This window comes from Hyla sarda, chromosome 2 (genome assembly GCF_029499605.1).
Source record: "Hyla sarda isolate aHylSar1 chromosome 2, aHylSar1.hap1, whole genome shotgun sequence".
NCBI lineage: Eukaryota > Metazoa > Chordata > Amphibia > Anura > Hylidae > Hyla > Hyla sarda.
Genome location: NC_079190.1, coordinates 333,348,880 through 333,370,411, shown reverse-complemented (window position 1 = coordinate 333,370,411; position 21,532 = coordinate 333,348,880). Strand labels below are relative to the sequence as shown.

At 44.3% G+C, this 21,532-nt stretch overlaps 1 protein-coding gene across 2 annotated transcripts in view; it reads right to left on the bottom strand.

The window, feature by feature from the left end:
* Positions 1-2,079: 2,079 nt before the first annotated feature.
* LOC130356435 (polymeric immunoglobulin receptor-like) overlaps positions 2,080-21,532 on the bottom strand; it is a 51,544-nt gene continuing 32,091 nt past the window's right edge. For both annotated transcript variants that reach the window (XM_056557986.1, XM_056557987.1), the window contains 6 exons: positions 18,480-18,593; positions 18,314-18,415; positions 10,635-10,809; positions 9,710-9,822; positions 6,392-6,526; positions 2,080-2,436 (listed from right to left, as the gene is read on the bottom strand). In XM_056557986.1, coding sequence (XP_056413961.1) covers positions 2,429-2,436; positions 6,392-6,526; positions 9,710-9,822; positions 10,635-10,809; positions 18,314-18,415; positions 18,480-18,593 — 647 coding nt within the window. In that variant the 3' untranslated portion in view covers positions 2,080-2,428. The remainder of the gene's footprint in view (positions 2,437-6,391; positions 6,527-9,709; positions 9,823-10,634; positions 10,810-18,313; positions 18,416-18,479; positions 18,594-21,532) is intronic.

Here is a 21,532-nt window from a genome sequence, read left to right as displayed (position 1 = left end):
ATTTGGGGATTGTGATTATTTCAGTTTAGCGATAGATCCCATTTTACCTTTGTGTGGGCAACTCAGAGGGTATTGTTATTTCTGTGTCTACCAGAGGTTGTCCAGGGGATTATGCTATGTTCCTGTCTGTTCCTGGAGTCTCTATATGTTTATTATTTCTTTAATCAGATCTTTGGAGTTTTTGTACATGCACTGATCATAGGATACATGATCACTTAGCTAGTGTTTTCCTCTGTGCTTTACCATTAGTCTATAGTGTCATCTGTGCAGCTCACTGATCTGTGTCCTCTGAACTTAAAGTTATTATAGAGTTCTATGTTCCTGTTATGTTTCTGGCTTGTGACCGACTGTTTATTAGTATGTGTTTTCAAGGCCATTGCACTTTAGTTCAGGGAGGGACCGGTGCCCAGTTGTTGATCCACCGTTTAGGGTGGATGGGCAAGTAGGCAAGGAGAGCGATTTTAGGGTAATTTAAGGGCCCCCTCTCCATGTCCCCTGGTCGGTCCCTGACATTGTTCACACTGGATTGGTGCTGTGCGGCATCCATTGCTGCTGCGGCATCGTGTCTGTGGGGAGGCGTGGCACTGTGACTGGTTTGAGTGGCATTGGGGCTGCTCTGCCAGTGGGCCGTTCCCCCTGTGGGCGCTGGTGTTTTGGCGGTGGTGGTCACCGCTCAGTGCTACACCATTTTATGCTTGGGATGTTAGGGACCCGCTACTTACATGTGGCCGTGACGTGGCTAGCGGGCTTGTACTTCATAATCATAAAGTACACTAGCAACCTGTTAGTTTTATTAACCCCTTAAGGACCCATGACGTACCGCTACATCATGAGTCTGCTCCTGTTCTATAATAGAGGCCAGGACCCGTGGCTAATAGCGTGCGGAGCTGATCACGGTGCTGTGCACTATTAACCCTTTAGACACGGCGTTCAAAGTTGAGAACTGCATCTAAAGTGAAAGTAAATCATTGCCGGTTAGCTCAGGGGGCTGATGGGGATGTCCGCAGCGAAATTGCGCCATCCCAAACAGCTGTTACACAGCAGGAGGGTCCTTTACCTTGCCTCCTGATGTCCGATCTCCGAATGACTCTTCAGTGCCTGAGATCCAGGCATGAGCAGTCAAGTGACAGAATCATTGATCAATGGTTTCCTATGAGAAACTATTGATCAATGAAAAAGATCAGTGTGTGCAGAGCTATAACATTGCAAAAAATAAGTTAACAAGTGAATAAAGATCATTTAACCCCTTCCCTAATAAAAGTTTGAATCACCCACCCTTTCCCAATTTAAAAAAAGTGAAAATAAAAATAAACATATGTGGTATCGCTGCGTGTGGAAATGTCCGAATTATAAAAATATATTGTTAATTAAACCGCATGGTCAATGGCGTACGCGCAAAAAAATTCAAAAGTCCAAAATAGCGATCAATAAGTCCTATCAATGCAAAAATGGTACCGCTAAAAACTTCATGGCGCAAAAAATTAGCCCTCATACCGGCCCATAGGCGGAAAAAATAAAAAAGTTATAGGGGTCAGAATATGACAATTTTAAACGTATAAATTTTCCTGCATGTAGTTCAGATTTTTTCCAGAAGTACGGCAAAATCAAACCTACATAAGTAGGGTATCATTTTAATCATATGGACCTACAGAATAAAGAGAAGGTGTCATTTTTACTGAAAAATTTACTATGTAGAAACGGAAGCCCCCATAATTTACAAAATGCTGTTTTTTTTTATTATTTATTTTGTCTCACAATGATTTTTTTTTCCATTTGCCGTAGATTTTTGGAAAAAAAATTACTAACTTCATATGGATTTTTAGGTGCAAAATTGAAAGAGTTATGATTTTTTAAAGGTAAGGAGGAAAAAACGAAAATGCAAAAATCTGAAAAACCCCGGGTCCTTAAGGGGTTAATGTTGCTGAGAAGCATTAGATCATTGTGCATGTTGTGGATGTGCGACGATGTCTGTTTTCTCTATTTGAATTCATATTAATAAATCTTCCCCAGTGTCTGTTATAAAAATGCCATAAATAAACACATATATAGAGGGAAATCTTACCTTCTTTTATTAAATAGGAAAAACATCTACTTAAACACTATACCAGAAATAATTTATATCCATTAAAAGTTAATGGAAGGCCATTCATTTTAAAGGGTACAAAAAAAGTAAAAAGGCATTTGTACAGCAAGAAATAACATGTTGCAACTGTGGCAAATTATATAAATACACACACACACACATACACATATATATATATATATATATATATATATATATATATATATACCGGATATATATATATATATATTTTTTTTTTTTTATATTTGTTCACATAGGTTTTATGTTAGAAAAATTCAAAGAATAGTGAAATTGACACTGCAAAGAGAATGAAACTTGTTTTTTTCAGTTCCTAGAGTTTTAGCTTCAAACTTCTGTAAAAATACAAAAAGGAAAGAATTGTTATGAAAAGTATATTATTATTATTATTATGTTTAAATAATTAGTTATTCCTTGTATCTCAAAATTACTAGCATAAATTAAATCTCAAAAGGAGAGGGCTAAAAAAATGACAAATGTTCTTTGTCGTTTTTATCCCTTTCCTAAAGAATACCTTCAGACATGTCGATAGAAAGCAGTACCACTTTCACAATAGGAAAACCCCCAGTAAAATATGATGTAAGGCTGCCATCACACACTGCAGTTTTTCATCCACAACTGTCAAATGAATACCTTTTTCTTTTTTTCTTTTTTTTTTTGGCTTGAGGCTATGTTTGAAATTACATTTAGACTTGATTCATACACAGCATTTTTTCATGGAGTTTTGAGCATATTATACAGTTTTTCTTTTAAAAAAATGTAGCTCTATTAAAATAAATTTGTGGTTAACAAAAACGTTTTATATAATGTAGATAATACCATTATATGTACATTTGTAATATACATTGGTTAAAAAATGTGTATATTTTTGTCGTAACAGCTATTGCCTGTGTGTCCCTGTGAGGAGACCTAATACAGGAAGTGGGGGTGGACAAGCAGGGATCTGTGCATTGAGGATAAGCAGGGCTCTGTATACTGAGGACAAGCAGGGCTCTGTACACTGAGGACAAGCAGGGCTCTGTGCACTGAGGACAAGCATGGCTCTGTACACTGTGGACAAGCAGGGCTCTGTGCACTGAGGACAAGCAGGGCTCTGTACACTGAGGACAAGCAGAGCTCTGTACACTGAGGACAAGCGGGGCACTGTACACTGAGGACAAGCAGGGCTCTGTGCACTGGGGACAAGCAGGGCTCTGCACACTGAGGATAAGCAGGGCTCTGTGCCCTGAGGGCAAGCAGGGCTCTGTGCAGTGAGTACATGCAGGGTTCTGTACATTGAGGACAAGCAGGGTTCTGTACACTGAGGACAAGCAGGGTTCTGTACACTGAGGACGAGCAAGGCTCTGTACAGTGAGGACAAGCAAGACTATGTGCACTGAGGACAAGCAGGGCTCTGTGCACTCAGTACAAGCAGGGCTCTATGCAGTGAGGACAAGCAGGGTTCTGTACACTGAGGACAAGCAGGGTTCTGTGCACTGAGGACAAGCAGGGTTCTGTGCACTGAGGACGAGCAGGGCTCTGTACACTGAGGACAAGCGGGGCTCTGTACACTGAGGACAAGCAGGGCTCTGTGCACTGGGGACAAGCAGGGCTCTGCACACTGAGGATAAGCAGGGCTCTGTGCCCTGAGGGCAGGCAGGGCTCTGTGCAGTGAGGACATGCAGGGTTCTGTACATTGAGGACAAGCAGGGTTCTGTACACTGAGGACAAGCAGGGTTCTGTACACTGAGGACGAGCAGGGCTCTGTACAGTGAGGACAAGCAAGACTGTGTGCACTGAGGACAAGCAGGGCTCTGTGCACTCAGTACAAGCAGGGCTCTATGCAGTGAGGACAAGCAGGGTTCTGTACACTGAGGACAAGCAGGGTTCTGTGCACTGAGGACAAGCAGGGTTCTGTGCACTGAGGACGAGCAGGGCTCTTTACAGTGAGGACAAGCAAGACTGTGTGCACTGAGGCTCTGTGACACGCTCTCAGCTCCCACAGCAGGATGACCGACAAGTCAGGAGGATCCTGCGCAGAGCCCTGCTTGTCCTGCCATAACTTCCTGTATTTGGACTCCTCACATAGACAAACAGGCAATAGCTGTAGGGACAGCATTTTTTCATTTAAAAAATTTAAAAATATATATATTTTTAAATCAATGTATATTGCAAATATATATATATATATATTTATATATATATATATATATATATATATATATATATATATATATATATTAGTATTATCTACATTTTATAAAAAGTTTTTGTTAACGACAAGTTCACTTAAGCTGAAAAATATATGTGGTATAGCTCTTAAAGGGGTAGTCCAGTGGTGAAAAACTTATCCCCTATCCTAAGGATAGGGGATAAGTTTGAGATCGTGGGGGGTCCGACCGCTGGGGCCCCCTGCGATCTCTCTGTACGGGGCCCCGGCTCTCCGCCCAGATAGCGGGTGTCGACTCCCGCACGAAGCGGCGGCCGACACGCCCCCTCAATACATCTCAATGGCAGAGCCGGAGATTGCCGAAGGCAGTGCTTTGGCTCTGCCATAGTGTTGTATTGAGGGGGCGTGTCGGCTGCTGCCTCATGCGGAGGTCGACACGCCCCCTTCCCGCGGGCTTTCGGGGCTCCGTACAGGAGATCGCAGGGGGCCCCAGCGGTCGGACCCCCCGCGATCTGCAACTTATCCCCTATCCTTAGGATAGGGGATAAGTTGCTCACCACTGAGTCATCACTGGACTACTCCTTTAAGGGGTTAAAAATGCTAATAAAAAAAATAAAAATAAAAAAAGAGCAAATAAAAAAGCGCTAAGTACATTCACACGGTCGTAACTAGCAGCAGATGACTGCGATTCACGCTACCATTGATTTCAACATGTCCACTGGCAGTCTGCAAATCTGCCCCTTTTGCAGACTGTCCACAGACCCATACATGTAAATGGTAGTGTAACATAGCATGTGAACATACCTTAAAGGGATACTCCACCCCTAAAAATCTTATCCCCTATCCAAAGGAATAGGGAATAAGTTGTCTGATCGGGGGGGGGGGTCACGCCCCGTCCCATAAACATGAATGGAGGGGGTGTGACGTGATTTCACAACCACAGCTGCCCAAACCCAGCGTTCTGAACAAAAATTTTCAAAACAACGGGAGGGGCCGCCTGGAGATTGTGGGGGGTCCCAGCAGCCGGACTCCCCATGATTAGACAACTTAAGATGTCCAGGGGTGGAGTAACCCTTTAAGTGTGGTTTCACAAACAATGCCATTGCACATTCCTTTTAATATATGCCTGGCTTTGGCTCAAAAGCTGAATAAAAAACTCCCATAAGAAAGTTAAGTGTAAACCATCCTTACATTTTTCCTGTTTTTTTAGTTTATTTCTAGTTTTTGTTAAAGATTAAAAGTCATCACCTATGCATAAGGTAGGGGAAAATGTGAGCATCTGATCAATGAAGTCCGCCACTGATGTCTTCCACAGCTCCATTCATTCTCTATGGTATCTCCATACATTGATGAGTTTGGTGCTCAAGAATGTTCATAAGTTCTATAGAGAAAGTATGGAGCAGCGGGTGATCATGTGTGCTGATGCTCTATACTGTACATCTGGGGAACAAGAGATCAATGTTCTCATGATCGGTGGGGGTACCTGTGGTTGTACACCACAGATCAGATACTTACCACCTATCCCCTGAATAGAATAGATGATGACTTTTAATTTTGAGATATAGACCTTAGGTCAGACCAAAAGACTCCTCCACACACTGCTACCCTTGTCCTCCTATCTCACATTAACTACTCCCTATGCCCCCTATACACTGCTCCTTATGCTCTCGCCCCCACATATACTGCTCCCTATCACCCCCTTATCCCATATACTGCTCCCTTTGCCCCCATGTTCTGCTCGTTAAGGTCCTCTTCTCCCATATACTGATCCCTATGGCTCTTCCTGTACACAAGTCTTCCCACTACCCTCACAGTCCCCTTCCCCCATGCTATTACCTCCTCCTACTCTTTTTACACTGTATTTGAAAGGACCTGTAATGACATCATCAGGAAGGTCCTTTCAGATGGAACGTAAATGTACATGTGCCATCTATGGGCGCTGTGCACCATTGACAGCTATAGGGCAGTAAAGTGCCCATGGTCCTATAGCTGTTTAGGGAGCCCCCTTGGCTTGCCCGGGTTGCCAGCCCTGAGTGCATGTAAGGAGTAGACTAATTAACACCTTCCATACATTTAAGTACTTTAAAAGAAACAAAGGGGAAACCAAAATGACCTGTAGCTCATTTGCTACACATACTTACCTGTTTCTTTAAAGACATTATTATACTTTGCCAGCTCATGAGTTAATATCTCACTCTCCTCAGATATTTCCTCCTTTGCTGGTTCTCTATCTCTCATGAATAAATTTTCCTGGTGATGGACAGAATTGTCCGTTGCTGTATAATGAAACAGAAAGAGCGTTTACTAGTGGAATAGCTACAACTGTGACATTCAATGGTACAGCATTCTCTATGGTATAATATTGGTGCATTGAAGCATTTGTTTAATTGAAACCAGAGCTTGGCCCACAGCAAATGTTTGAATGACTCCAGTCCCATTACACAGAAATACAGATTAGACCAAAAATGTGTCACTATACAGTAACTGAACAATGCTGCTAATATTTAAAGCTCAAATATTACCACTATACAATACTTAAATACTTTATGTTCCCATTGCATTAAAGAAGAATTGTGGGACAGAAACCCCCAAATTCACCAACCCCTCCACCCTCCCGGCAATCTCACATGGGGCCTCAGCTCTCTTCCTGAATGGAGCGTGACAACCACTGCACGAAGCTATGTCTGACACACACCCTCCGTGCAGCTCTATGGGAGAGGCGGGGATTCCCAAAAGCAGAGCTCTGGCTCTTTGATAGAGCTGCATGGAGGGGGCATGTTAGCCATCGCTTCGTGTGGTGGTTGACATGCTCCATTTAGGAGAGCTGTGGTGGGGGAGATCTTAGGATAGGGGATACATTTTTATTTGTCTCGGGGTCCTCCTTTAATGAGCCATTCCAGAGGCAAACAATGGGGTATGTTGTGAGTCTTCTGGCAAGGATCCTGGCTGTGTAACTGTAAGGTCAAGCCATAAAAGCAAGGGATGCTACAAGAGAGAGCCAGGAACAGGAGTTGAATATGGTGTAAACCTGCTGTGCTACACATTACAAAGTCCCCAAATACAGCCCCTTTCCAAGGAGATCTGCTGCTGATCAGCTAGAGGAGCATTTCTGTAACTGTGTGTCATCAGCAGAACACTTAATCCAACATAGCAAGAGGTGTGAAGAAGCTCTACTGAAAACTATTTATATATAGTCAGTGATGTTACTAGAGCTAACCAACCTATACATTTAATGGAGACCAGTGACTATTAGACCATAGACCATTATCGTATCCAATAAACATGTGGGTATTTCTTTTTTAAGATGCCAACAGAGAATTGTAGTCCACTATGCTATTTCATACTTTTTTGTAGCTATTTATAGTATGTATAGTGGCCAGATGGAGGCTTATAGGACAATCGTTTTGCCTCTGCCTGCCAATGGGAGCCAATGGACACTTTCAGCTAGCTTTCTTGGTATACTAAACAATCCCACAGTAAAAGTGTGAAGTGAACAGACCCTAATAAAAGCCCCTAGCCAGACAGATAATGTATATTTCCCTCTTCTAAAATGGTTAGAGTTAATGCACCTACAGTATTGTATTTGACTCGTGGTTTTATCATGGTTTAGCCACAATCTTTGCAAAAACCACAGCAAAACTTAAACCAGTAATCAATATCTTAATAAACTCTCATCACACATACACAAGTATCATATTTACACATGTATCTGTTTACGCACTTATCTGTGACAGAAGGTATTTTAGATAATGTTACCCCCAACCCATTTAAAACCCCCCCACCCCCCCATGACCAGTGACCTGCCATGAAATTGGGAAACAGAAAAGGGGCCCATTTAATAAATTACATCCTTTAGCATATAAATACCCATACATTAACAATATCAACATTATAAACACTGAATATTAGAGAACAATTCTGACAGTAAGGGTCCATGGAGGTCTCACCATACATATGTGTATGCATATACTCACTGGTGGACTGCGGTCAAGATCAGGAAATCATCCGGACTACCAGGATCCACTCTCCTCACATTCATTTGTATTAGTGTATTTAAGACACTGACACAAATGAATAACCAAAAGCAGCCCTGAGCAAAGAAACACTCTGTTCCCTGCCTACCCACCCGGTACTCCTAAGATACTGGTGGCACAATTAGCACTTCCTGCAGCATTCTGTTCTGGCCAGGTCAGGTCTGACTAAAAGAGGCCAGAGCAGAGGATCAGAGCAGGACCTTTGACCATAAGCATTCTCAGTCATTCTCAGTAATTTATTTGTACCATTCTTTGTATTCTTATACGGCTTTGCTCTGGCTTTACTCCTATGGGTTGGGCCCTCATACCTATACTTTGTATGTATCTGGTGCTGTTCTTATTGTATTTTTAATGTGTTTTTTAGCAAGCTTGTTTTGTATAATTTAATAAAGAAAGTACATTAATTTTGTCCATATTCAGTGGTGGTGCATTTTTGTAATTATAGGTGTATAATACTACACATGCACCCTTTACCTGCAGTTAACTGTAGGGGCTCCTATATCGGTGATATAATATATGCTTTCAGTATCCTCAAGCAGCATGGCTTTTACAGGGATTCCCTATGTGAATAGAGCTTCCCCTGGCTCTTCAGTTTCAGAACCGGAGACTTGGAAGCCCCGGAAACCGCCCCCCCCCCCCCCCCCCCCCCGGGAGCAGAGGCCCTGGAGCAGCTGCTACTGTGGTAGTTACGCCCCTGATTCGTTCCTCATGCAGACCTCATGTTTTTTACCCCTGGACCGGATTTAAATCTAAATATGGTTGAACTAAATATATTTAAAGCATTTTTTAAAATTAATATAAATACATAAAAAATCTACCCTATGTTTTAGTACTATATTTGAGCTACAATGCAGACATTATTCAGGGGATGTTATGACAGAGATTTATTCTTACATGTTAAGGTTTTGTTCCCACATGCTAGTGAACACGTGTCCAAAACCATATATGTTGTTATTATTATTGGCAACATAGTGTGGTCCTATCTAAACACATGGGGGCATGGTTTCGGATTAATACTTTAACCTGTATATGGTAATACAGCCTAAGAAATAATACAGACACATGCTTACATAGAGGCTTGAAGCCATTTACTTGTGACACCCTTAGGCTAAGTTTACACTTGTTTTTTTTTCTGGCAGTTTTTGGATAGCTGCCACTGCAGTTTTTGAGCCAAAGCCAGAAGTGTATTCAAAAGGAATAGGACATATAAAGGAAGGACTTACACTTATCCACCATATTGATCCACTTCTGACCTCTCCAGTGGCAGTTTACCAAAAACTGCCAGAAAAAAAAACTAAATGGAAACCTTATACATCATGGGTGGCTGTCAGTTGGCAGTTGTTTCCAGGTAAACAGCCGATGCATGGTTGTAATAAACCACCTTATCCCTTGGCATCAGAGAAAACTCAGATCACTAGTTCTTACCTTCTCTTTTTTTACGAACATTTTTTACAACATAAATCAGTGTTGCAAAACCAATGACACAGCTAATCGCCAGCACTGGGAACAAAATGAGGATCAAATTCTTTGGGTTCTGGCTGTTTAAAAATAAATATGGAATAAGATTCAGGTGAATATGTAAGTATCATGTTTATCATGCTATCACAGAAAATGGCTATAAACATAATACAATAACAACAAAGTTAAACTATACTCAATGTTTCAAAAGAATTTAAAAAATCTGCATGGTATTATTACATTAAACTCTGTAGTGACTAGGTGATGTCACCGCTGTTTTTGAGCCCTTGCCACACAGCTAATTTTCACTCTTCATTTCAATGTGATTAAAGCTGGACATTTTGCCTTTCCCCTACTTCTCTGGCCAATAACAGGAAATTCCCTACTCACAAGGCCTCCTTCTTTTCGCAATGCCATGCCATGGTACTAGGTACTAGATACTAGTACTAAGGTCCACTGGATTGAACAAGCTGGCAATGTGCTGGGGAAAGTATTACATATGGCATGTGGGGCAGTGTTATTGATGCACTAGGCTTTCAATGTATCATGTGAGCAAAAAGAAAATAAAAACAGCATCAGGATAACATCAAGGAAGAGGTTATACCACAAATGCAGCCCTGGTCTAAGCAGTGAACTGCTTCTGCTGATATTAAAGATGAGTAAAGAAAGAGGATTACATTCATGAAGCAGCACTTTTTACACAGTAAAAATGTAAGTATTACAAAAGGAAAAGGTGCCCAGAAATGTATGTTTGATATCTGATGCTAAAGATTAAACTCCCCTAACAGACTGTGGACACCATTTTGCTGGGAATTGAGACCTCTTTGGGGAACAGATTACTTTATACATAAAAGACAATAACATATAAAACTGTACTACGAATTCATCCTACCTCTGATATCTGCTTCCATTGTGTCCTGGTTTAGACTGAGTCTCTACTGTAGAATTTTCTAACAATATTGTCACCTCTGAGTTTAGCTTGTAGCCATGACTTATCCCATAGTTTTCTTCTGTCTCAGACATGGTATGAGTACTGTGTGGTGTGATGTTCCCAGAGTAATCCATTCCTAAAAAGTATATGCAACACAGCATTTCATTAGAATAATAAAAAAAGAATTACATTTTATAGAAACAAACAATGCTACTGCCAACTTAATGTGTTATCTACTGGCATTCCCTACTTGCTATAAAGGTACTATGACAATAAACTTATTGCAAACTGTCCTCTAGCGGTGATGTTCAGTATTCAGAAGTAATCTGTGGAAAAATCTGTGGAAAAAATCCTCCCAATACAGCCAGTTGACCTTAATGCTAATAGTGATACTGTTGAAATTGATTATAATGATATTGATTGTTGATCAATATATTAATACTTATATGCCATTGCTAATGCTGCGGAAAGATATTTGTAACCTTTAACCTGTATATCAGCTTGCTATTTGCTTGTAACTAAGATGAAGACCTTGGGACGAGGTCAAAAGACGCAAGATAAAGAAGAAATTGGAAGTTAGAGACAAAACATCTGAAGAAATATAGACTGTGCAGAAGGACGGATGCATCCGAAATTTTCTGGTAGAATAGGGAAGTGGTAACATAAGTTTCCTATAGTTAAGAAACAAATGAATGTTTAAAATGCTAATATATACAGATGCAATACTCAAATAACCAATCAAAATATAACATGATGATTTTGATGTGATAACTAACCTCCCCTTTTTGTCAACTGTAAAACACAATGTACTTCCGTATAATAAACAGAACTCCTGGGACAGCCAGTATGCTGAGAAGGATATATATACGAACATTTTGTCTGGTGTTCATTTCTTGTGTCGACACTCAGCAGTGTACAGGGGCAGTCACTCACATTTTATAGCCTAACCAGAAGCCAAACTTGGCATTAGGTTTCAGAAGTGGGATCTGATCCCTGGACCACACTCGAGGGAAGAGCCAGGTCTGTTGGGCCGACCCAGAACTGTCCAAAACTAAGAGCCTGATTAGCTCCACAAGAACACGGTAAGTCTGCTGATTTCTTTATGAATCTGTAGCTTATCTGTGTCCTTCGGGCAGTTTTGTGGGAGCCTGAGAGATGGCTTTTATCGACCCTCTAGGAGGAGCCCTTTGTGACATGGAATCTCCCTGCTGTGTGGTCTCAATTTCACAGAGGAGTTTTAGTCGCAGGTGACTGACTGCTGCTGCTTAAATCTATGTCCACAGTTTAGCAAATCAGGAGAAGTTGTGAGAGAACAAGTAAAATGTTCTTTTTGCCTTGATTTCTTATTTTTATTTTTGAGTTTTTGATCTACTCAGTGGATACGGTCAAGGGAGTTAAAATATGTGATTTTTGTACCTCTGGTAACTTTTGTGCTTGTACCTCTGGTAACTTTTGTGCTTGTACCCCTGGTAACTTTTGTGCTTGTACCCCTAGTAACATTTGTGCTGTACTGTTGGTACTTTAGTACCGATATGTATCTTTTGTATTTGAACTGATGGTAACTTTTGTGACATACTGCTGGTATTTTTACCAGCAAGTTGTCATGTTGTTTTTTTTTTTTTGTCTTTCAGACCTAAATCTGTTTTTCCTGTTTTATTTTTTTTTAATTAAACAGTAAAGGTTTATTCAAAAGTTTCAAAAAGAATCACAGTACAAACAGGTAAGTACTAACAATAACTGACCGAGGCCAGGCAATTAAGCCAGCAAAAAATGTGAAGAATGCAAAAAATGCAAGAAAGGCAAGAAATGCAATAAACGTAACAGTCAGGCGAAAGACATGCATTCAATAACAAAGGAGTGAAACCTGTTAGGTACAAGAAGGGACAATCATCCCAACGTTTCAAGTGGCCAGTAGATAGCAGGGAGAGGGCAGCACAGTAGGTGGGGTTCCGTCAGTAGGCACACTGTGAAGCATCTGGAGTAAGCACACCAATAGGCAAAAATCTAAATATATAGACTGTTTTTGTCCCCCTCCTTTGGTAGCTTTGCTACTCTCAGATTATGATTAAATTGTTTTGAATTTATGAGGATAAGAATTCAAGAGCCATGATAAAATATCAGAGAATCCATGGTTAATGCTGAGTTGTAAATGTAAGCTTGTTCCAAGTGATGCAAAGATGAAATACATGGTGACCACATGCAGAATGAAGTTCTACTGCAATAAACCACTCGATCTGAGCTGGTGGTTCAGAAAGTAGAGTTGAAGGTATTCACTGAGATGTGCAAGATATCTGAAGGTAAGACATAATGAGTAGAGATGAGCGAACTTACAGTAAATTCGATCCGTCACGAACTTCTCGGCTTGGCGTTTGCTGACTTTAGCCTACATAAATTAGTTCAGCTTTCAGGTGATCCGGTGGGCTGGAAAAGGTGGATACAGTCCTAGGGGACTCTTTCCTAGGACTGTATTCACCTTTTCCTGCCCACCGGAGCACCTGAAAGCTGAACTAATTTATGCAGGCTAATGTCAGCAAACGCTGAGCCGAAAAGTTAATGACAAATCCAATTTACTGTAAGTTCGCTCATCTCTAATAATGAGTACGGATCCAACTGTTAAGCATGGGGGTGGATCAATCATGTTTTGGGGTTGTATTGCAGCCACTGGCACAGGGAACATCTCACGAGTAGAAGGAAAATGGATTCAATAAAATTTCAGCAAATTTGGGATGCTAACTTGATGCCATCTGTGAAAAAGCTGAAGTTAAAGAGAGGATGGCTTCTACAAATGGATAATGTTCCTAAACACACCTCGAGAACCACAGGGGATTACATCAAGAGGCGTAAACTGAAGGTTTTGCCATGGCCTTCACAATCTCCTGACCTCAACATAATTGGAAATCTATGGATAGACCTTAAAAGAGCAGTGCGTGACAGACAGCACAGAAATCTCAAATAACTGCAAATAAGAATGGGCAAAGTGTTACGCCTAGCGCTCCGGGTCCCCGCTCCTCCCCGGAGCGCTCACGGCGTCTTTCTCCCTGCAGCTCCCCGGTCAGTCCCGCTGACCGGGAGCGCTGCTCTGTCATGGCCGTTGGGGATGCGATTCGCACAGCGGGACGCGCCCGCTCGCGAATCGCATCCCAGGTCACTTACCCGTTCCCGTCCCCTGCTGTCATGTGCTGGCGCGCGCGGCTCCGCTCTCTAGGGCGCGCGCGCGCCAGCTCCCTGAGACTTAAAGGGCCAGTGCACCAATGATTGGTGCCTGGCCCAATTAGCTTAATTGGCTTCCACCTGGTCCCTGACTATATCTATCCTCCTCCCATGCACTCCCTTGCCGGATCTTGTTGCCCTTGTGCCTAGTGAAAGCGTTTTGTGTGTTTAAAGCCTGTGTACCAGAACTTCTGCTATCTCCCCTGACTACGAACCTTGCCGCCTGCCCCCGACCTTCTGCTACGTCCGACTTTGCTTCTGCCTACTCCCTTGTACCTCGCCTATCTTCAGCAGCCAGAGAGGTGAGCCGTTGCTAGTGGATACGACCTGGTCACTACCGCCGCAGCAAGACCATCCCGCTTTGCGGCGGGCTCTGGTGAAAACCAGTAGTGTCTTAGAACCGGTCCACTAGCACGGTCCTCGCTATCCCTCTCTGGCACAGAGGATCCACCTCCTGCCAGTCGGCATCGTGACAGTAGATCCGGCCATGGATCCCGCTGAAGTTCCTCTGCCAGTTGTCGCTGACCTCCCTACGCTGGTCGCCCAGCAAGCTCGTCAGATCGCCCAACAAGATCACCAGCTGTCGTACTTGACCACCATGACACAGCAACTCCAGTCACAACTACAGCAAGTACAGTCACAGCTACAGCAGCAACAACCATCTCCTCCGCCAGCTCCTGCACCCCTTCCGCAGCGAGTGGCCACTCCTAGCCTCCGCCTGTCCTTGCCGGACAAATTTAATGGGGACTCTAAGTTTTGCCGTGGCTTTCTTTCGCAATGTTCCCTGCACATGGAGATGATGTCGGACCAGTTTCCTACTGAAAGGTCTAAGGTGGCTTTCGTAGTCAGCCTTCTGTCTGGAAAAGCTCTGTCATGGGCCACACCGCTCTGGGACCGCAATGACCCCGTCACTGCCTCTGTACACTCCTTCTTCTCGGAAATTCGAAGTGTCTTTGAGGAACCTGCCCGAGCCTCTTCTGCTGAGACTGCCCTGCTGAACCTGGTCCAGGGTAATTCCTCCGTTGGCGAGTACGCCATACAATTCCGTACTCTTGCCTCTGAACTATCCTGGAATAATGAGGCTCTCTGCGCGACCTTTAAAAAAGGCCTATCCAGCAACATTAAAGATGTTCTGGCCGCACGAGAGACTCCTGCTAACCTGCATGAACTCATTCATCTAGCCACTCGCATTGACATGCGTTTTTCTGAGAGGCATCAAGAGCTCCGCCAGGAAAAAGACTTAGATCTCTGGACACCTCTCCCACAGTCTCCACTGCAATCTGCGCCTAGGCCTCCCGCCGAGGAGGCCATGCAAGTGGATCGGTCTCGCCTGACCCTGGAAGAGAGGAATCACCGTAAGGAAGAGAATCTTTGTCTGTACTGTGCCAGTACTGAACATTTTTTGGTGGATTGCCCAATCCGTCCTCCACGTCTGGGAAACGCACGCTCGCACCCAGCTCTCGTGGGTGTGGCGTCTCTTGATGCTAAGTCGGCTTCTCCACGTCTCACGGTGCCTGTTCGGATTTCTACTTCAGCCAGCTCTTCCCTCTCAGCCGTGGCCTGCCTGGACTCTGGAGCTTCTGGGAATTTTATTCGGGAGTCCTTAGTGAATAAATTCCGCATTCCGGTGACCCGTCTTGTCAAGCCACTCCACGTTTCCGCGGTCAACGGAGCCAGGTTGGATTGCACCGTGCGTTTCCGCACGGAGCCCCTCCTAATGTGCATCGGACCTCATCACGAGGAAATTGTATTTTTGGTCCTTCCTAATTGCACTTCTGAAGTTCTCCTTGGACTACCCTGGCTTCAACACCATTCCCCAACCCTGGATTGGTCCACTGGGGAGATCAAGAGTTGGGGCCCCTCTTGTTCCAAGGACTGCCTTCAACCGGTTCCCAGTACTCCCTGCCGTGACCCTGTGGTTCCTCCTGTATCCGGTCCCCCTAAGGTCATTAAGGACTCTGCCTGCCACAGGAAATGCCTCTCCCCCCCTCCCAGTCCCATCAGGCAAGCCCCTGTGTCCCCGCATGGCCCTCGTCCTGGTGTCACACTGCCCCGTGCCAGGTCTCGCCCTCTGCCCTCTCTCCCCATTCCTACTCCTGCTGTTCTGCCTGCCGTTGAGGAATCCCTCCATCCTTTCCCGGTGTCCTCATCCCAGGGGAGGCAGTTACCGGATAAAGAGAAGGGGAGACCTAAGGGGGGGGGTACTGTTACGCCTAGCGCTCCGGGTCCCCGCTCCTCCCCGGAGCGCTCACGGCGTCTTTCTCCCTGCAGCTCCCCGGTCAGTCCCGCTGACCGGGAGCGCTGCTCTGTCATGGCCGTTGGGGATGCGATTCGCACAGCGGGACGCGCCCGCTCGCGAATCGCATCCCAGGTCACTTACCCGTTCCCGTCCCCTGCTGTCATGTGCTGGCGCGCGCGGCTCCGCTCTCTAGGGCGCGCGCGCGCCAGCTCCCTGAGACTTAAAGGGCCAGTGCACCAATGATTGGTGCCTGGCCCAATTAGCTTAATTGGCTTCCACCTGGTCCCTGACTATATCTATCCTCCTCCCATGCACTCCCTTGCCGGATCTTGTTGCCCTTGTGCCTAGTGAAAGCGTTTTGTGTGTTTAAAGCCTGTGTACCAGAACTTCTGCTATCTCCCCTGACTACGAACCTTGCCGCCTGCCCCCGACCTTCTGCTACGTCCGACTTTGCTTCTGCCTACTCCCTTGTACCTCGCCTATCTTCAGCAGCCAGAGAGGTGAGCCGTTGCTAGTGGATACGACCTGGTCACTACCGCCGCAGCAAGACCATCCCGCTTTGCGGCGGGCTCTGGTGAAAACCAGTAGTGTCTTAGAACCGGTCCACTAGCACGGTCCTCGCTATCCCTCTCTGGCACAGAGGATCCACCTCCTGCCAGTCGGCATCGTGACACAAAGATACCTCAAACAAGAATTGAAAGACTCTTGGCTGGCTACAAAAAGCGTTTACAAGCTGTGATACATGCCAAAGGGGGCAGTACAAGATATTAACTCTGCAGGGTACCCAAACATTTGCAGACACCATTTATTTTCAGTTATTTTGAAAGTGTAAATGATGGAAATAAAATCTAACTTTTGTTGACATATAATAATGTCTAATCTGTAATTTGATGCCTTTTGGAGAGTGGGAGTAGATGGTTGCATTGACAATCCAACACAATGGGCAGCACATTGAACACATTTTATAAGTGGTCAGAAACTTGTAAATAACTAATGAAAGAATAAAGTTGCGTTAAAACCAAGCACATCATTGTTTTTTTTGTGAAATTCCCAATAAGTTTGATGTGTCACATGACCCTCTTCCTATTGAAAAAACAAAAGTTTGATTCAAAATGGCCAACTTCAAAATGGCCGCCATGGTCACCCCCTCACATATACTAATGTGCCACAAACAGGAAGTTAATATCACCAACCATTCCCATTTTTTAAGTTGTTTCCATTTAAATGGCCCACCCTATACATTTGTGTAACAACTGAACATACTCTACCAACCATGGTTGCATTCTGTAGAAGAGACAGGTATAAACGGTTTGTATAATTTATTGCTAATTTGCCATCTGCTGGATGTTCTGAGGTACAGTTCTCTTTATATATTGTTCATCTTGGCAGACATTAACCTTTATAATATACTTAATTTTTTTCCCCCATACCATCCAGAACATAATCCTGCCCATCTGTACCATTAGCTTTGTCCAAGCTAAAGCACAGGCAGGAACAAAGAGGAAGATTTAACAAAATCTGTACAGAGGAAAAGTTGACCAGTCACCCATAATAACCAATCAGATTGCTTATATTTATTTTAAAAGTCCTTTTGTAAAAATAAAGGCGCAATCTGATTGATTGCTATGGGCAACTGGTCCACTTTTCCTCTGTACAGGATTTGGTAAATCCCCCAAAAGTCCTATCAGACTGCAACATGAAAGAGATTGGGTGAAGTGATTGGATGAAGAGACCCAGCACTGCACAAATAAATAAGAGTCATGCAGAGTGACACCCCCTCCAAAGCAAAGGAGAAAAAACTAAGTGAGCAACAGAAAGATCGTATTTGGGAGAGAAATATAGATGCTAGACATATAAAAAGTGCACATGATCAGGATTAGGTACTAAGTAGCATAACTTTTTTGTGGGCTAAGACAGGTACTCTTTAACATACTACTATTTATTTCATACTCAGCTACTGATATTTTACATGTGTACATTTCACAATCACCAACCTTGCTCAATGGGAGTAGAATGAGCTAGACCTGAGTCTGTATTTGTGGGTTGGAATGCTCTGGTATACATCACTATGTTACCAGTCTCATAGTTCTTGCTTGTAGTACTAGTACTTTCTAAGCAGCATATATCAAAAATGAAAACAACAGATGGCATACAATATCACCAGATATTACTTGAAAGCTCATTTACTAACCTTGGATACTATTTGTAGCAAGTGTAGGGACAGATGCTCCACCAGTCTGATCTCTAGCAGTGGTTATAAACTGGTGCCATGTTGTGTTATCTGCACAAAAATCTATAAATCAGTGTACAAATCTAACATAGTCCTGACAATTCTGATCTGGCTAATAAGAACAAACCTTGTTCAGTGCTAGACTTAGACCCTTTAGTAGTTAGGACATTGTGACTGAGGTTTAATGTAGCTGTTAAGGTCTTCAGGCTGCTAGGACTGGGGGTGATGTTTATGTGAGATTCTGCACAAAGACATTTTAGAAAAATGATTTGTGTGTAGAAGAACATATTGTCAGCATGTACACAGCACAGTAATAAGATTTTATTATTAACCTCTTAAGGACCAATGACGTCCTGGGACGTCATGGCACCCTGGGCATTAAGGACCAATGACGTCCCACGACGTCATGGCCTTTTCCGGTTCCTGCCGCTTGCCGGGCAGAGATCAGGACTGGATGCCTGCTGAAATCCTTCAGCAGGCATCCAGGGCAAACGCCGAGGGGGGCCATGTAGCGATCTGCGGCGACACCGGGCTGAACGGGTCTCTGGGACCCGATCGCCCGGTAATTTTGCATGATCCCGGCTGTCACAGACAGCCAGGACCATGCTAACGTATAGGAGCGAGGTGGCAAGCCGGCCACCTCCTCCTATTCCCTGCGATCCGTCGGTTAGTTAACCGACCAATCGCAGGAGGGGGGGCGGTTACTTCCTCCCGCCCTGCCCGGCCCCTGAAAGTCCGGACAGGACGGGAGGAAGACCGGAGGACGTGGTGGGGGACGGGGGAGTGCTGGGGACCGGCCCCGGCACTTACCTCGTCCCTGAAGACCCGGATCCCGGCAGTGAAGACAGCGGCGGCGGCGACAGGTGAGTTGATCTTCAGCCGCGGTCGGGCCCTTTACAGCAATGCACGTCGCCGTAAAGCGACATGCATTGCTGTAATGGGACCCTGTAAACTACAACTAACAGCATGCCCAGACAGCCCTTGGCGTCTGGGCATGCTGGGAGTTGTAGTTTTGCAACATCGGGAGGTCCACAGTTTGGAGACCACTGTGCCCTTCCAGATGTTGCAAAACTACACATTCTCAGCATGCCCTTACTGTCCAGGCATGCTGGGAGTTGTAGTTCTGTAACCTCTGGCCCTTCAGATGTTGCAGAACTATAACTCCCAGCATGCATGGACAGTTTGGGCATACTGGGAGTTGTAGATTTGCAACATCTGGAAGGGCACAGATTGGGAACCACTGTATTAGTGGTCTGCAAACTGTAGTCCTCCAGATGTTGCAAAACTACAACTCCAAGCATGCTGGGAGTTGTAGTTCGGCAACATCTGGCTCTAAAGATGTTGCCAAACTACTACTTCCAGCATGCCTGAGAATGCTGGGAGTTGTAGTTTTGCAACAACAGGAGGCACACTGGTTGGGAAACATTGTCTGTTTCCTAACTCAGTGCTTCCCAACCCATGTGCCTCCAGCTGTTGCAAAACTATAACTACCAGCATGCACTGAGACTGTGCATGCTGGAAGTTGTAGTTTTGCAACAGCTGGAGGTTCCCCCCCCCCCCCTGTGAATGTACAGGATACATTCACATGGGCAGGGGTCTTGCAGTGAGTATCAGGCTGCAAGTTTGCAGTGCAGCAAATTTTGCGCGGCAGCTCAAACTCGCAGCGGGAAACTCGCTGTAATCCCCCCCGCCCGTGTGACTGTACCCTAAAAACACTACACTAACACAAAATAAAATAAAAAGTAAAAAACACTACATATACACATACCCCTATACAGCCCCCCTCCCCTCCCCTCCCCAATAAAAATGAAAAACGTCTGGTACGCCACTGTTTTCAAAAGGGAGCCTCCAGCTGTTGCAAAACAACAACTCCCAGTATTGCCAGACAGCCGTTGACTGTCCAGGCATGCTGGGAGTTTTGCAACAGCTGGAGGCCCCCTGTTTGGGAATCACTGGCGTAGAATACCGCTATGCAAATCCCTAATTCAGGCCTCAAATGCACATGGTGCTCTCACTTTGGAGCCCTGTCGTATTTCAAGGCAACAGTTTAGGGTCACATATGGGGTATCGCCGTACTCGGGAGAAATAGCCTAACAAATTATGGGGGGATTTTTCTCCTTTCACCCCTTATGAAAAGGTGAAGTTGGGGTCTACACCAGCATGTTAGTGTAAAAAAATAAATTTTTTACACTAACATGCTGGTGTTGCCCCATACTTTTCATTTTGACAAGAGGTAAAAGGGAAAAAAGCCCCCCAATATTTGTAATGCAATTTCTCCCGACTACGGAGATACCCCATATGTGTGCGCAAAGTGCTCTGGGGGCGCACAACAAGGCCCAGAAGGGAGAGTGCGCCATATACATTTGAGGTGATTTGCACAGGGGTGGCTGATTGTTACAGCGGTTTTGAAAAACGCAAAAAAAACAAAACCCCACATGTGACCCCATTTCGGAAACTACACCCCTCACGGAATGTAATAAGGGGTGCAGTGAGAATTTGCACCCCACTGGTGTCTGACAGATCTTTGGAAGAGTGGGCTGTGCAAATAAAAAAAATTGTACAGCCCACTGTTCCAAAGATCTGACAGACACCAGTGGGGGGTAAATGCTCACTGTACCCCTTGTTACGTTCCTCAAGGGGTCTAGTTTCCAAAATGGTATGCCATGTGGGGGTTATTTTGCTGTCCTGGCACCATAGGGGCTTCCTAAATGTGACATGCCCCCCGAGCAAAATTTGCTCTCAAAAAGCCAAATATGACTCCTTCTCTTCTGAGCATTGTAGTTCGCCCATAGTGCACTTCAGGTCAACTTATGGGGTACCTCCATACTCAGAAGAGATGGGGTTACAAATTTTGGGGGGTATTTTCTGCTATTAACACTTGCATAAATGTGAAATTTGGGGGGAAACACACATTTTAGTGAAATTTTTGTAAACATTTTTTACATATGCAAAAGTCGTGAAACACCTGTGGGGTATTAATGCTCAGTTTATTCCTTGTTACGTTCCTCAAGGGGTCTAGTTTCCAAAATGGTATGCCATGTGGGTATCTTTTGCTGTCCTGGCACCATAGGGGCTTCCTAAATGCGACATGCCCCCGAGCAAAATTTGCTCTCAAAAAGCCAAATATGACTCCTTCTCTTCTGAGCATTGTAGTTCGCAAATAGTGCACTTCAGGTCAAA